The 16,944-nt window shown below is 35.5% G+C and overlaps 1 protein-coding gene across 1 annotated transcript in view; it reads left to right on the top strand.

The window, feature by feature from the left end:
• The window catches only part of SPOPL (speckle type BTB/POZ protein like), a 36,985-nt gene extending 20,329 nt beyond the window's left edge, over positions 1–16,656 (top strand). Inside the window, exons 5-11 of the mRNA XM_086751048.1 lie at positions 1,015–1,142; positions 5,602–5,779; positions 5,874–5,929; positions 7,579–7,701; positions 9,940–10,082; positions 10,167–10,220; positions 12,369–16,656. Of these exons, the coding sequence (XP_086607174.1) occupies positions 1,015–1,142; positions 5,602–5,779; positions 5,874–5,929; positions 7,579–7,701; positions 9,940–10,082; positions 10,167–10,220; positions 12,369–12,513 (827 nt within the window). The 3' untranslated portion in view covers positions 12,514–16,656. The remainder of the gene's footprint in view (positions 1–1,014; positions 1,143–5,601; positions 5,780–5,873; positions 5,930–7,578; positions 7,702–9,939; positions 10,083–10,166; positions 10,221–12,368) is intronic.
• Positions 16,657–16,944: the final 288 nt, after the last annotated feature.

Raw genomic sequence — 16,944 nt, 5'->3', positions numbered from 1 at the left:
TTACCAGCAGAAATCTTATTTCTTGGACTTTCGAGCCATTTACCATCTGCTTCTGGAGATGCTCTGTTTTTGTTTGTACAGTATAATGACGCCCAACTGTAGATGTCCTTTGTAAATTGATAATTCATGCATAGACTGCTGCTTCAAGTGGTGAAGCTGTGTATAAAATAGGTAACAAACTAACATTTTTAACTTTATTGGAAAGAAGGAAAATACATTTACACTTTTATACTATTTAGTTTTGTAGTTTTGTAAACTTAAATTGCTACTGAGCATTTAATTTCAGAGAGTCAACACTGTTTTTTTGCTGATAATAGTAAAAACTACTGAGTTAACTGTAGTGTAGAGAAGTCACTTTCCTGATGTCTTTATTTTGGACCTTGTAGAAGAATGATATCTCTCTTTATAATTAGCAAATCTGATGGATTAAAAATACAACTCTTATAGCTATGGCTAAAAGATAAATTAAAATTATATCTTTTTATAACCAAGGAAATAGTCTGTTGCTTGAAAGCTTTTATTGCTGTTTTGGTTATTTAATGCTTTTACTGTATTTCAAAATAGTTTCAACCTGTGAAACAAGATTTTCCATTTCAGGAAGAAGTCAAAACAGATTGTTATGACAACGGCAGAAGTGTTGTCAGAATGCATTTGTGATGACAAATTCATTGTAATGGTACTTCCCTGTGAACAGTTTCTGTTTTGACATATTGGCATTCTTAAACATTAACTGAAAAACTCCTCTCTTGCGTGATGGTACCTAAGATAACATCTAAGGAAGTGATATGGTTTGAATTGCAAATTGTGCTCTACTAAGTTCTGTCAAGTGTTTCATAAAATAACACCATTGCAACATTTAAAGTTTTAATCGGTTGTCGTGATGCATATGATGCAAATGTGTTAAACTGATTCATTTTTGGATTAACACTTAGCCTTAATATAGAATTTTTAGGTGTTATTATTTGTTAATATTTTTATTTAACTTGCTTTATTTCTACATAACTTTTTTATTAGAAAGCCAAAGAGCATATCGATTTGTGCAAGGCAAGGACTGGGGTTTTAAGAAATTCATCCGAAGAGATTTTTTACTAGATGAAGCCAATGGTCTTCTACCAGATGACAAGCTTACATTATTTTGTGAGGTGGGTATAGTTTTTTTTTTAAGTGGTAAGCTTTTAAACAAAATATTTTGTGCTCTAATAAATAGAGATTTATGTTGATTTAAACAGTAATATGCTATAAAAGTTGTCTTCTGTAAGCTATAAATATAGCAAGATACACATTGACTTGCTTTGTCTGTGTTGTGTTTTGGTTTTTGATACATGTATATTGAAGTGTAGAATAAGTCTGAATTGATCACTTGTAAATTGTTGGTTTTCTCTTTGAATTTGCCAGGATTACATTAGAATCTACTGTAAAATTATGCACAAGGTGACTAATATGTGTTGTCTGCAGAAGTACTGGGGTCACTTCTACTTAAATAAGTTGTATTTGGCATTATAGGACTGTTTTTCATTGGATAAGCAAAAGGAAATGCTGGCTCACATTGTAAAAAATCAACCAATTGTCAGAATCTGTATTCCTATAATATGTAATTGACGGCTTTAACTAATAAACAGGTCTTTCAAGTAAATTAACACTTTTTATAGTAATTGTTACATGTTGTTTTCTGAACAAGTGCAAGTATTTTAGAAGGACTGCTTAATACTGAGAATTAATATTGAGAGCTGTGGTATAAATTTAACTTCATGGTGTATTACGGATCACTCTTAAAATATCAGTTATGTTGATAACATATTAAAATTCAGTAAAATGCTTACTCAATGTTAAAAATGGAAACTAGAGAAGGTTGCAATGAAAGTATAGTGTCTGTTAAATATACATTGACCAGTTATCTTTGCTGCCATAAAGTGATTAGTGGCTTAGGAGGATGGTAGATGCTCTGACTGCTAATAAGTTTGCTTTGATCTGTGTATTTACAGGAAATGTGTAAAATTGTCTTGACAAGATTGCAATTTAATTATATGTCATTACGGTGTGTAGGAAGAATAATTGAAATGTGGCCCTTGAGACTAGATATTGCAAATATAGTGCATCTTATTTTCACTTAGACAAGTTAAGTTAGCTGCATGATAAATTTGTTATGAACACAATTATTTGAGTGATAAAAGCAGATGTAACAAGTGTTTTATGGTTCTGTAAAGATACTTTTGAGTATTTTCTCGTTTTAAGTTTTCCTTGTAATGAATACTTTGATGTAAATGAACAACTCTTAAAAATAGTGTTTGGTTTTGGAAGTAGGTCACTATCTTATTTTAAAGATAAAGTTTGTTTTAAAAAGAATTTGAACAAATACTGAGTTTTCCAGAGAGGAGTATTGTTGTTTTGATGATAATATTTAAATATAACTGTTTCTCTACAAAACTTCTCAATGTTTTAATGTGAATGGCTTTTGTGAAGTGTTGAACAATCACCTACCCTGATCGTAAATGCTGAGGGAAGTACAGTTGTGCACAGTGCGCATGTTAAAATAACTTCTGGCTTGTTTCAGGCTAAAGAAAAAATACTGGAAATACAAACATTTTTAAAAATTTGTTTATTCGGATGTTTTCCTATCTCTTCAGCTGTCGTTAGAAATAACAGGTGTTGTTTGAAGGACCTGTTTCTATAGACAAGTCTGAAGTTTTTGTCCTTCTAAAACTTAACTGTACGTTCCAATTTCTCTATTTTGCCTTCCTGCTTGTATCCTAATTGGAAGACTAACTTACCTCTTCTTAAAACTGTATTGCACTTGGCTTGATAAAACTTACCAGGTACTTAGTAAAGGTCACTGAGTTCCAGCTGTACTAGTTGGTTCTTCTTTTCTTCCTGTTGGGTTGCAGAAGGGTTATTTGGTCTTCCTTGGCAGCAAGGTACTCCTTCTGTGTTGCCAGATGGTCTTAAGATGAGTTGGATATGTCTTTGGATTGGAAACTGAGGGGTTGTTAAGTTAAATACTTTGCAAAGCCTGGTGTTGCAACTGACAAGTAACCTATTGATTAAATACAACTTCATAATTTTAATTTTTTTAACTGATCTGTTTCACTCAGTTCTCACTTTCTGTATAACCTGAAATCACTGAAACCTTGCAAGTATTTTTGTTTGCTAATAGAATAATAAATTCTCTGCAGGATGTTTTTCCTTCCACAGATTTCTTACTTAGCTTAGGTTGAGAGAGTAGTCTTATCTTTACTATTAGATCACCACAGATTCAAAACCAAAAAAATTATACACATTGTCCGTGTTAACTGTCGTCACACGGAGAACTTGAACAAGTCTCAGTTCATACATTTTTATATATCCTTACAAATGAGAGTATGCAATGCAGACAGGACCTGTGCCCCTCAAGTACTCATGCCGTGTGGCAGCTGCTTGTTGGATAACTTCCTAAGAAGTAAGGTATATCATATTTTGTGGACTACCTGTAATTCCCAACTAGATTGCTACTTTTTGAGATAGTTTGTTCACTAATAGTTCTGGCATCTTCGTGTCATCCTGCAGTTTAGTGAAGAAATACCTTCACTCTTGTGAGTGTTTTTTATAAACACAACTCCAAGGTGCCTGAAGTAAGCGTTTGGTGTTAGGTATTGAGACAGTCATAAACCAGTCACTTAGAGCCTAAGGTGAGTTTTCAATAATTATGTGGGATTAACTTGATTAGATTTCAGCTTGATTTAAATGAACTTTTAAAAAAAAAAAGGAGAATGCCCTTGATTTTAAGCATACCATCTGGAGAAGCGAGATACGAAATAGGTGTTTGCATTTAGGGTCTTTAAAAGTTATTACAACCTATAAAAAATACACACCAGGCTATTCAGATGTAGGAGACCTGAATTAAAATTTTCCTCAGATTCTGTCTTAAAAGGATGGCTCATAGCTAATTGTGTTGCACAACTATCAATATTAGAAACCGTTCTAAAATAGTAAAAGCTTGGAACATCAGAGGTCAGTTTAAGTACAGTTAAAGAACGTGTAGGTGACCTTCTAGGCACCGTCTGTAGCTAAGAGGATTCTCTGCGGACAACTTGGATCATGAACTTTGAGTCAAGTCTCTGGAGAAGCAAAACTGTCCTTTGGCAACAGCAGACTAGCTTTGCTAAGCTAAAATTCCACTTGTGATTATGTATATCTCCTGAAATCACTCCATGTGTATGAAAACTGTGAAATAGAGTACACAATAGCTCTCTAGATTTTTTCAGTGTTATAAACGTATAGTCTTACTGTGAAAGTGAAATTTCACAGTGCTTTGGGGTATATATTTTTTTTTACCTTTAAAAGGTGGAAGAATATAAAGGAATTTCTTATAATCACAAAGGACTATGGGATGAAACAGGGGAATTAGGCATTGATTCAAATCCCCAAGCTGCAGCCTTGATTGGATCCTGCTCTTCTTCTGATATGGAGTTTGGTTTGCAGTGCTCTGACTTTCTGGAAATCTTAGCTGTGCTATTTTTGTTTGATTCCAGATTTATTCCAGATGCTGTGCCTCTGGAAGTCAAATGAAGTGCTGATCTTAATAGTATCAAAGTTTTCTCTTAATATATAATCCCAGTTTTCTGTATTTGGGGATGCAGTGATCATCATCTTGTAGTATGAATCTCTTCACAAAGGTTTTATTCTCAGGCAGGTGCTCTCAGACAACAGAAGTAAAACCTGCTGAGCTGCTCTGTTTTCCCAGCATACTGATTAAAATGACTTAGTGTGTAAAGATATCTGAAAAAAGCAAGTAAGAATGCCTCTTTACTGCTTACGTGAAAGACTTAAATAGGGGGAATAATGGCAATATATTAACTTTACATGCCCGTATTTCACAATTTTCTTATCTGGTTCTGTACAAAAATTACATCCTGTGGGCACACGTTTCATTATTGAAGTTACTTACCTACTATATCTATGTTTCGTTTACTTACGTTTCTTAAATAATGGCTTTTAATCTTGTTCGGAAGACAATCACTTGTGATTCCTGCCTTAGCTGGACAGAGTAAAATGAAATAATGAAGGAACTATGTTACTTGCACTTAATTCGCATTATCGCATTGCAGGTTAAGTATGACCTTGCTGTACTTAAAGTTGGAGCTATATTACTGTTCAAAATTTCTGTCGATTATTCTTACGAAACTTTTCTGTGACCTTGCGATCCTGATGATCTGTTTAGAATTTTATATTGTATATATTTTATTTCAATATGTGAAGAGTGTTGAACTGTTAATTTTTCTCTGAAATAGCGTTAACTTTTGTTTTGTGATCCCCATAGTATCCCAAGAACCAATCTGTCTTTGACTTAATTACTTTGGCATTTTTATCAGGTGGCGTGTGGTATTGTGCTCTTTCTTGTTATTTTGGCTGAATAAATAGACAGTGTTAGAGTCTCTAAGTAAAGCTCTGTTTGTTTTATGTTACTTAAAGGTAAACTGTGAAGCATTAGTTTATGGTTCCAGCCTAATGCCAGAAATACCACTGTGTTTGCTTTGTGATTGCTGAACTTCTAGCAATAGGTACTGTAATTTAATTATTATTGGCATTCAGTTATGAAGGAGTTGTCTTGCTGTGATTTTCTGTTAGGTAAGCGTGGTCCAAGACTCAGTAAATATATCAGGACAGTCTAATACAAACACTTTGAAGGTACCTGAATGTCGACTAGCAGAAGATTTAGGGAATCTCTGGGAAACAACAAGATTTACAGATTGCAGTTTTTATGTAGGAGGACAAGAATTCAAAGCTCATAAATCTGTCCTTGCAGGTACTTTCTACTTTTGTATTGCTATTATTTTGTAATTAAAATTGCTAAGGGTTTAAAATTTGATGATATTTACTATTTGCTTTTCTTGCCACAGCACGTTCTCCAGTTTTTAATGCAATGTTTGAACATGAAATGGAGGAAAGCAAAAGGGTAAGCCGTACTGAAAACTTTACATGTGAATAGTTGAGCCTTGTGAAAAAGGGAGAAGTTGCAGAAAACTTAAAGTATTGCAGCTTGAAGATGATGAGTACGGCGTGATGGTGCATGAGTGGAGGAGGTGCTACTCCTGAACGCTTTCCTGGTGAATTCTGCAGGAGTTTCTTTGTGTAGAAAGACCAGATACTGGTCTGTGACTGGAGAGGTTCTGGGGATTTGTTCTTTCACGTACTTGTCTCTGCCCTAGTTTTTTTTGTTTTTTTTTTTTTTTTTTTTTTTTAGCATTAGATACTGATGTAATTGACCTAGTAATCTCTGCCCCTTTTTGCTTTAGTTTATACCTTCATGTAAGCCCATTGACTTGACTAAAGTTTTGCTATAGTGTATTCAAACATCTTATATGGTGGCTAGGACACAAAGAAACAAAAGGTGAATTATGACTCAAATTAAGCCTTGGGGCAATGAAACACTCCTTTTCATTCACAATTTCTGCAGACACTCAACCTGTATAAGTGTTTTGGATGGATAGTTACTTAATCAGCACAGAGAGCTGCTTCTGCTTTTATGCACTCGCTATCTCCCACAGCAAGGAGTTGTCTTTCATGAAGAAGAATCTCTGAAATGGGTTGGTTATAGGCAGAATCCATGAAAAGACAAAGAACTGATCAGCTAACTAAGGGATTGTAATAAATGATCATCACTTGGTCTTGGAGGCTGCATTGATGCCGCTTTTGTGAGCAAATACATCGGATGGATATGGTGCTGTAGTACAACTGAGTTTCAAAAACATGTCATTTTTCTTCCCTGCACTTCTCCAATCTGCAGATTTTCACAGGTAGAATTGGAATCTTGAAGCATTTTTTTGGTATTTCTGACTGGAAGAAACCCAGACATGTCCCAGCTTCAGTAATGTGTCATACCGAGGGCCTTTGCCTTCATGTTAGCAGTAAATCTCCAGTGCAGCCCAACTCCTAAATACTGTATGTGGTTCAGTAAGAGGAAAAGAGCCTGTACATCTTCTGTTCTAACAGCTTGTGACAGTCTGGTGCTTTCTTCTACATCTTTGACGTAATTTCCTACTTCGTTATTTGCTTATAAGGAATACCATTAGAGGATGGGGTCAAGCGTGCAATACCACAGTTTCATTAGGACGACCTTCAGTTACCTGATGTCATATAGATGTGCTGCTTTGCTTGCTTTTTGGATTCCTAGAACAAAACGTAGGCTGCATTGACTCAACTCAAATTGAGTCAAAAATGGCTCACTTTGTTCTGTCTGCTGCTCTGACTTCTGATATTCCAAGCATGTCATTGTCAGGCTGAAAACTCAGCAGCACTTTTAAATATTCCTGAAACTCTGCTTTGATTTTTATGTACAGCCTGTGCAAGAGTCCAGAGTTAGACATTTCTAGAAAAAAGTTGAAATTACTTTTTATTGCCTGAAGTTTCCCAACTGATTTCTTCCTGACTTTAAGAGCTACAGATTTTTATTACTTTCTGCTTAATATTGTGGAATATTAACTTAAATTTGTAAGGATTTTGTATGGCAAATGAAGTGGCATGCATGCAGATGATACTTGATATCTTCACTTTAAAGTTGTAGCTAAATTCCAGAGGCTTTTGTTGATTTTTCTTCTTTACCAGAATCGCGTAGAAATAAATGATGTAGACCCTGAAGTTTTTAAAGAAATGATGAGATTCATTTACACAGGAAAAGCGCCAAACCTTGAAAAAATGGCCGACAATTTGTTGGCAGCTGCAGACAAAGTAAGTAATTGACTCCTGAGTTATCAAACCTGATGTTTGCTTGTGTAATGTTCTTCTGAAAAAAAAGTATTTTTTCAGATTGATATGTTTTGAATTTTTTTATAAATGAGAAACAGATCTTATCAGAAATGGAGAAAGTTGATATAGACTTCTTTTTACCAGTAGAAGACTGATAAATCTTTCTTAACCAGAAGCGTTTCAGATATTAATTATATTTACTATTCAATTTTTTTTAGAAATCTGGGACCACTAATATGATCTGAAAAATCGGTCTTGATTAAAATATACCCTAGATCTTTGTATTCTTGAAGAGGATTTATACAAATGTTTGAATTAACTATGCTCCCTAAAGTACTGCTACTTGAGAACTTTCATTTTTTTGTCTTCCTTCCAAACTTAATAGTTCTAATCATTCATCTCTTCTGGATTGGGATCTTGTATTCTCTTTAAATTCTAACTCTGAAAGACATTCTCTGCTATGATTTTTGAGATGAGGGGACTTCTAACAGCACAACAATTAAGGTGGAATTATTCCCTTTCATATAATAATTTACAATTTTCTAACTTTTTAAAAACTTGACCCAATACTTTGTTTTTTCTTCACTGCTTTGCAGCTTGAGCTGAAACTTTAATTAGCTGTCCTCGGAGGACACAGTTGTCTTTCCCTGAGGAGGCATAAGTAGTTTAGAATTCAGAAAATACTTGCTTTAATGTGCATAATATGAAACTTTTTCACTTTCAGCTGAGAGTATGACAATTTGTTAAATTACCTTTGCAATTTCTGAATTGATTGTGCAATCATATCCATAAAACATTAGTGGTGAAACTTCCTGTTCTCATAATCAATCCTATAATGATAAGTCATCCCAGTAGTTAATTTCAAGAAGCAATTATAATGTTTTTTTCAGGGAACTTAATGCGTTCTGTTTTTTTCACGATCCCTTGGCCTGGCATTGACCTGCCTTTGGTGACTTACCACTCTTACTCTTTTCACACTTCATTGTCAGCATCTTGTCTTCCAAACCTGATTGTGTTTTGTCCAGTTTCAGTACACCCAAGTGACAAGGTGAAATGGTGTTATTTTATGAATGCTGGCCTTTATTTAGGGCATAATTGATAAACGTAGGGAATACTATAAGGTACAGTTGTATGGTTGTCTGTAAAACCAGGAAATAAATGATGAGCTGGGAGGTAACAGTTAAAAACTTCTAGAAAACTTTCTGCTGTTCCTTCTGCATGTGAAGTAATCTAAAAGTGAGTGTTCTGCATGTTACCAAAGGCATTACACTGCTGTATTACCTGGTAGGTACAGATTTGTTCTAACTGATATTTATTTACTTTAAGTGGAGGTATCCTGAGGAGTACTGTATTAATAAAATGGAAGTAAAAATGCATAGGTCTAGAAACATAGAAGTTATCTGAATATTTTGACTTTTCTTCAGTGACATTTACTTTGTTGCATAGAACAGTTGCTAATACAAGTGTGTGAGTGGCAACTTGAGTTTATGCCACTTAAGCATCTAAACTTCTTTTTTGACTTGCAAACTGTATCTAAGGGTGCTAAACTAAATGGGATGGGCAAGATCTCGGTAGAAGTACAAACAGCTGAATTAAACCTGTTCGGACTAAGACATCCTTCAAAAAAGAAGCACAGTTTATTAATGCAGAATGTAATATGGGAATGTAATTATTTTACATCAATTTTCTGGTAGGCTGTGTTGAAGGTATGGAAGAAATTAAGAAATTCAGAGATGGGGGTGGGGGTAAACTTGGAACAAGCTAATTTCAAACAGGCCAATGTATTTTCCATTGGACAGTTTCATGAAACTTTCCACTATGTAACTTCTTGCCCCTCACTTTCAGATGTAAACCTGTCTAATGATGATTTTGAGAAAGAGCCCATGTCTGTTCCTTGCTCTTCCTCCCTTGCAAAACTGATGGTAAAGGAAAACTTCTAATTGAGTTATTTTTGTTAATAAACGAAAATTTTTTATTTTTAATAAAAGTTCTCCCAGTAAAGCATTTGATCAGTTTGTGTCAAACCTAATGCATGTCTCACCATTTGGGGACTCTTCAGTGCAGCATGTTGAGTTTTGAATTACCTGTTTGGAAGCAGTTTGATCTTAAGCTTGAGGGGCACCAAGCATTTTCATGACTGGAACTGTCTTAAAAACTGTAAAGAGAATGGTAGAAAGAATGAGTTTGAAGAATGATTAGTGTAGTTTTTTCTTTTATCAGTATGCACTGGAACGGCTGAAGGTCATGTGTGAGGAAGCACTCTGTAGTAACCTCTCGGTAGAAAATGTTGCTGACATTCTTATCCTCGCAGATTTGCACAGCGCTGAACAGTTAAAAGCACAAGCAATAGACTTCATTAACAGGCAAGTAATATTTATGAGACTCTAAATATATTTGTATGTATGCTTTGTGTACCTCTTTGATATTAGCACAGTTCTCTCTTACAGGTGCAGTGTTCTCAGACAACTTGGGTGTAAAGATGGGAAAAACTGGAATAGCAAGTAAGTTCCCCTGCTTCACGATGTTCTGTACAAACACTGCTAAATAGACTGCAGATCTTAAGAACTGTTGCTTCATTTCCACACTTCTGAGGCAAGTCCCTGACTGTAAGTAAAGTAGGATTCAGTAGATGCTACCCTAGTTATGACTGTCGCTTCCACTTCAAATGATAGGGAGAGTTAACTGCCCTCCGGTGTGAGATGGTAACAATAGCTGGTTTTCGTTCCTCTCCTAGGGACATATCAGTGCTGTGAGATGGTGACAAGAGCCACCACAAGAGAAAGGAAACTGTTCTCTTGACTAACCGGGGTTGTGCCTGAACAAGTGGTAACTTCGGTGTGGTTTCAAGACTTGCTTAGGTTAATCTGAGGCTGCAGTATTGCTTGAGCCTGCAGTGTTTCCAAAGAAAGGAGGGCAGTTGCTCCATTTGCCTTCGGTGACGCGTTTGTGCAGCTTCCCACATGCCGGCACTAGTACTCTTGAGGCCGCACAACTAGTCAGTCGGGTCCCTCTGATCTGGCTGACTGTGTATGTGCTTGTGCCTACAGTGGAAATAGTTTGAGAATATGTGGCTCACACTGTAGGACTGATTGGAGCATATACTTCAAACAGCTCAAGTGAGTCATGGAACAGAAGACAGCTGAATTCAGAGCAGCCAGTGGTAGGCTGAAGCAGTAAAAGGACAGCAGAGCGCTTATTTCTTACTGTCAGAATCTCTAGAGAAGTTAAAAGATGTGTTGTACCAGTTACTTTAAAATTAGTCCTTCTCCTTTTAAAGCAAAAAAAAAAAGTCTTCGCAGGCCTAATGGTTGAGCATCAAGTGGGAAAGGAAGGGAGTGGTAGAAGGGAAATAGTAAAATGCCGGTAGAAAAACTAATACAGATAAGTCAGAATGCATAACAATGTAAACTAGTTGATGTGTTCCTTGTCAAGTGATTTGGAACTTGCTGAGCTGACTTCTGTTTTGAATAATTGCTAGTAAAGATGCTGGTCATCTTTGCTTCAGCTAAAGCATCTACAATAAATCAGAGAAATAATGTGAGAGGACCTGGTTTAATTTACTGACTCTGGGCACCAGGGAGTCTGAACTTTGGTATTGTTTCTTAAGGCACTTACTTTACTGACTTGCAGCAGAAGATTAAAGTCTTGCATTGGAAATCTGCAAAAACGTTTTTTAGGGATCGTATAGTGTAGAGCTCAGCTGCTAAATTCATGCTTAACAGTGTGGGGGTGCTCATGAAAGGTTCTTGAAAATGCAGCGCAATGGAAACTTAGGGTTGATGCATAAGCTGTTGGTTCCAAATTACACATTTATCCTGTGTCGATGTGGCATGCTTCCCAACCAGTGTAATATTCTTCATGTACAGAGTGAATTTTAGGCTTTTGTTCTATATTATTTCACAAAAAAAGTGAATATGTACACTGAGTAAATACATTGTTTTTAATCTCCTGGATGTCAATGTGATACTTGCTGAAATCTATTGTTGCTTCTGTATTAGTTAAGTCACCAGTGGCCACTGAAAGCCATTTTGAATGTAGTACATGGTCTTGTGCTGAAGAAAGAGCGAATATTCCCAAGTATGCTCCACTGGTATTCAAACTGCGAGCTCCCAGTGAAGGGTTCTGTAGTCAGCCAGCTAATCTGTCTTCATGGCTTTTTCTAGTATATGAACTACAACATTTTTGCTGCGGTTTCAGCAGATTCATCTTGTCATCCTTCTCTCTCCCCAAATAGAGCATGCCCTTATATGTAATGAAATTATCATGTCTTCCCTTGCTTTTTTCTCTACATGAGAGCTCATTTTCTTCTAGTTTTCCTCATATTTTTATCGTTTTTCCTGAGCAATTTCAAGGTGTTTATCTTAAGACAGTGCCCAGTATTGGACACAGTTCTCTAGCTGAGGTCTTGCCTGGCACTGAGTAAAGCAGAATAAGTACCCTATGTCCTACGTGTGATGATACTGATATACCCAAATTCCAATTTGCTACTTATTTCCAATGGCAACCTTACTGGCATCCATAAAGTCTGTTGATTCCTGATGCTCAGTTGCTCTTCTGCAGTCGTTCTGCCTTGCCTGCTCTTCTCCACTGTGCATTTGTGCATTTGGTTTGTAAAATTGTTTGACGGTTCTTCATACTTCTGTTTGCAGCCAAGCAACAGACATAATGGAAACAGCAGGCTGGAAGTCCATGATCCACTCCCACCCTCACTTAGTAGCAGAGGCCTTTCGCGCACTAGCATCTGCACAGTGTCCACAGTTTGGCATTCCACGCAAACGGCTAAAACAGTCCTGAAATCTTCCATGAACTCTAGAGAAATTGAATTGACTCTACTCCTCCATGTCCAGAGGTGTTTTCACAAACCATAACAAGAGTTTTTGTTATCCTTGTCCACAGAACAGAAGCTGAAAAAGCCTATTGTTTGCTTTTCAGATGGATAATTTATGGTTTAATCCTCAGCTTTAAATTAGACTGATTACTCTAATTCACTGAAAGGCCTTAAATTATCTTCAATGACTCTCTAGTCCATATAGTCTAATGTATCTTGATTTTTTTTTATTATTTTTTTAATGTGCCTTGTCTTTTTGACTAGGCTCTGCAGGATTGCACTAGCTCCATAATGCAGTAAAGTTGATAACTGAAGATTAATTTTTGAAAGGGATCTTCCATTATTTTCAGAAGGAAAAAAAAAAAGATTATAGTCTGGTCCTGTACTAACTGGAAGGTTTTAACTAGCCTCTCATTAAAAGCACTTGAACCAGAGGCACACAAGGTACCTTAGACAAGTGCTAAATAGAGGGAGAGCCTGTTTACCTTCAGCGAATGCCTGCAGGCTATTTATGGCAATATAATGCTTTGAACATAATTTATTTTTCATTGTGGGGGCAAATATGCAATGGTTTGGCCCAAAATTGTATTTTCATTACAGTTTGTAGTGCTTATTGTGTGTGTGTCAAAGCTGTCCAAATGGTGAAAAGAAACACAGAATAAACCTCTTGCTTGTGTTTCTTTATGGTCCATCATTAGTTTACATTTAATGCAGAACTGAATGAGAGGTAAAGAGTTCAATGTGAAAACAGAATAGTATTGTGTATGGAAAAAAATATATCCCCCATGTATGGTTATGTAGAAAAATAAAGGATGCATAGAATGACCAAATGTAAATTGAAGAAATGGGCCAAATGGGTTCTGAATATGCACTTTTAATGTGTAACTTTTGTATGTTGTGTGGTACATATCTATTTTGCTTTTGATGAATTAATGAGGTACAGGTAATTGTGGCTTAACTTTTTAGATACATTTTGAGATGCCCACAGCCACATGGGATTTAGTTTTGTTAGAAAAGAAAGGCATGTCTTTTTAAGATTCAATTGAAGGTGGCTACTGCAAGCTTTCATATTTAAGTAACAGAATATTTTTGTTTATTTGAAAAAGGCATGTGAATGGTAAAACTTTTGAGGGGACTTTTCCCATCTTGACGTGTGTGCACAGCTTCCATTAACACCTAAGGAAGTTACGTACACATCAAGAGGAATATTTCCCTGAAATGTCAGATGGTATTTGCAAGCAAGAGACTTGCTCAGTCTTGCATTTCAGTTATTGTACTAGCATTGTGGATGGTATTGAAATTCTGCATAATGTGAAAAAGATGAAACATTTGTAAACTGCTTGTCATGGGCCAGTTCTTTATTATATGAACCTTAGCTTTAATACCAACATCCTCAGTGTTTGATAGCTTTGTTTACAATTGGGAGGAAATGTCTGCATTAGTGCACACTCTAAATATTTCCCGAGTTACTGCATTGAGTTTACTGTAATAGTGATAATATGCTATATTTCTTTTTTTGGGAAGACTTGGGTTTAGCAGTGGGGAATGGGAGGAGATCTCACCTAATTTATAAACTTATTTGCATAAGGATTTTAGTTTGCCTGTTTAAAAAAAAAAGTTATGCAGGGAGGAGAGAGGAAGAATTTCAGATTGTTTACTACCTTAAAATCTATCTCCATCCTCATTTCAGCAAGATTCATCTGAATTGCTCTGAGTGAAATTTTTAGAGGAAAGAGTGTATAGTTTTATACTTTGGCATCCAGTAAACCACTAGCAAAGGTAAATTGGAAAAAAAATGCCTGGTCCAATTTTGAAGAATAAAATAACCTCTAAACATGCATTTTCTTCTTACCTTCTGACTAAATCTTTATGATGGATAAAGTGTAAAATCAGAAACTTTAATAGTACATAAGGCATCAAATTATATATTTACAGAGATTTATCCTTTTATCAATTTAAAAATATTTATCTAAAATGCATAAGCATTCTTCACAATAAGATGTAAAAGTAATTGTTCCCTCCAAAATCGTGATGTTTTTGCTGCACTGTGTAATGCATTAGGACTATATATCCTCATACTCATCACTGGTAAAACTTGCAGCTCTAACTTGTAAAGTGACTTGAATATTTAATGCTGTAATGATTGTCCAGTTCAGCTTGTTCTAAAGTAACAACATACAGTAATCTTAACAGAAAGCTTAAGGACTTTTATGAAGACTTTTTTTTTAGAAGCTTAATAGCACACTTTGTACCAAAAAATGTCAGACACTGTGCTGTAATATTGTCTGCATCGTAGCCTGTCCACTTTTCAAGTCAGGCAGTGTATACCATACATTACATTAACAGGAAAAAACCCCAAACCATGGTAATTGGTCTGTTTAGATATAATTTTATTTATTATGTATGTTTTCAGGTTTTGTCAGCTCTTAAAAAAAAGGTAAAACAGTTGCTGTATTCTTAAGTGAGTGCACTAATTATTCACCTCTTCTATTCTTTAATTAACTACATGCAGTGTTCTCACTGGAACGGGATCGCTGGTAATAACAGCCTTCTCCTTCAGATTCAGTAGCTTGTTTTTGTTCTCCACATCTCAAGAGCTTGCCCTTCAAAACCTCAATTGTCAGTTCTAAGTGCAGCAGATATAAAACTATCTAATAGAATGGACAGTTTTTTTCAGGCTGAAATCTTAGGGGTTTTTCTTAGTTTTATATACAGATTAGGAATATGATGTATGAAGGTGCCACATTTTGGCTTGCCAACACTACTCCCTCAGACATATGTGAACCACCGCTTCCATACTTTTCTGGGGAGAACCCTGCATGTGTCCTGTGTGTGCGTGCGCGTGTGTGTATGACTGTGCGGTGTTTTTTGTCAAGAATGACTTTCTAAAAATAAGGACTCAATTTGCTGTTAAAATGCTATTATGTATTATATATATATTATTTTTTTTTCCATTTGAACCTCTCCTAAGGAGATGCTTTGGGTGGAAGATGCTTCAATAAATAATCCTTATTTCCTAGTCCATTTACTGCATGCAGAATTATGAACACATTGTGCCTTTTTTAGGAAACTGTTGTAATGAAGGGAAGATTTAACAGGATACAAGATCTTTTTAAAAGGTATTTTTAAAGGTGAAGGAGAATGATGTTTGATACATGATTGAGATGGAGAAGTTACAAATTACCCATTTGAGCTCTGTTGCATGTTGATTCTTGCTTTCTGAATTCAGTTTCACTGTGGTAGAAACAACACAAAAAAAGTGGAATAAGTATTACAGATACAAGTTGAGTAATGGTATATTTTTGTGAAAATGTGAAAATATTTGCTGTTACAAGATAAGTGTATGTCAAAATGTGATAATCATGGACACAAAATTAGTTTTACAAGTTACTCTAGTTCTGATGTTTTTCTAAACATTGAGTATTTAGTATAAAATTCACCTTTGCACAGAAGGTCAGTAGAAGACCTACATGGAGATATGTTCTTTTTTAAATCCTCATGCCAAGATTTCTCCCTTGGGAGAATAAAATGATGTGCAGTATTTGAAACCGTGTTTCATAAAAGACAGTGAATTGCAAATGTGAGGTATTGCTACCTGAAATATTGTTGGATTTTGTTGAATTTGACAGTTGGTTAAAATTCCTAAGCTTAATTGATTTATTTTTTTTTTGTAATTGACAAATAGAATGTTAACTGTCCTCTTTATCTGATGTTGATAGCGTACTTAGTGCAGAGTTTAGCTCCTTAGCTAGCAAGACATTGACTTAGTCTCATACCTTGGCTTCTGCTTACAGTAAATGGACTAAATGTTTGTAAAGGGAATTCACTATTTCAAGTGTTTTGCAAGGAACTTCACTGTATTTGTAACCTGGTTCTTGAAGGCTTAAGATCAATGAGTCCTGTTTTAGAAATTAAACCAGTGAAATGGCTTAGACCTGTTCTGGGGTGGAAATGATGAAGAGAATTCAGATACGTAAACAGTTGTATCAAACCATCCAGCCTTTTTTATCAGCTGATGTTAATGGTGAAATACTTTTTGTACCTTGTTGCTGAAAATATTTTTGCATTTCAGCACATCAAGTTACAATAAAGTTGTTACTTATACAGAATGTGTTTCTGTGGCTTGTATTTGTTTTTTTCCAGTATATATTCACAACGACTACCTTTGCTGCTTTTCTTTGAGAAGGGTATTTTACGAGCACTGTCAGTCAATCTGGTGTAAAATATACTGCTGTCCTTTTGGAAATGTTTTTGGGGAGGGTCATATTGCAGTCTTGCTCTGATCTCCACTAACTTAGTTATTTTTCCATTTTGACACTTTCAAATAACTTAGAGCTCCGAATAGCGTATAACTTACCTACCTGAGAAGTGGCTGCCTTTACACAGACTCTGACAGA

Source organism: Chlamydotis macqueenii, chromosome 6 (assembly GCF_036417535.1).
Source record: "Chlamydotis macqueenii isolate bChlMac1 chromosome 6, bChlMac1.mat, whole genome shotgun sequence".
NCBI lineage: Eukaryota > Metazoa > Chordata > Aves > Otidiformes > Otididae > Chlamydotis > Chlamydotis macqueenii.
Note: the sequence above shows the minus strand (reverse complement) of the source record. Positions and strands in the feature narration are given on the sequence as shown.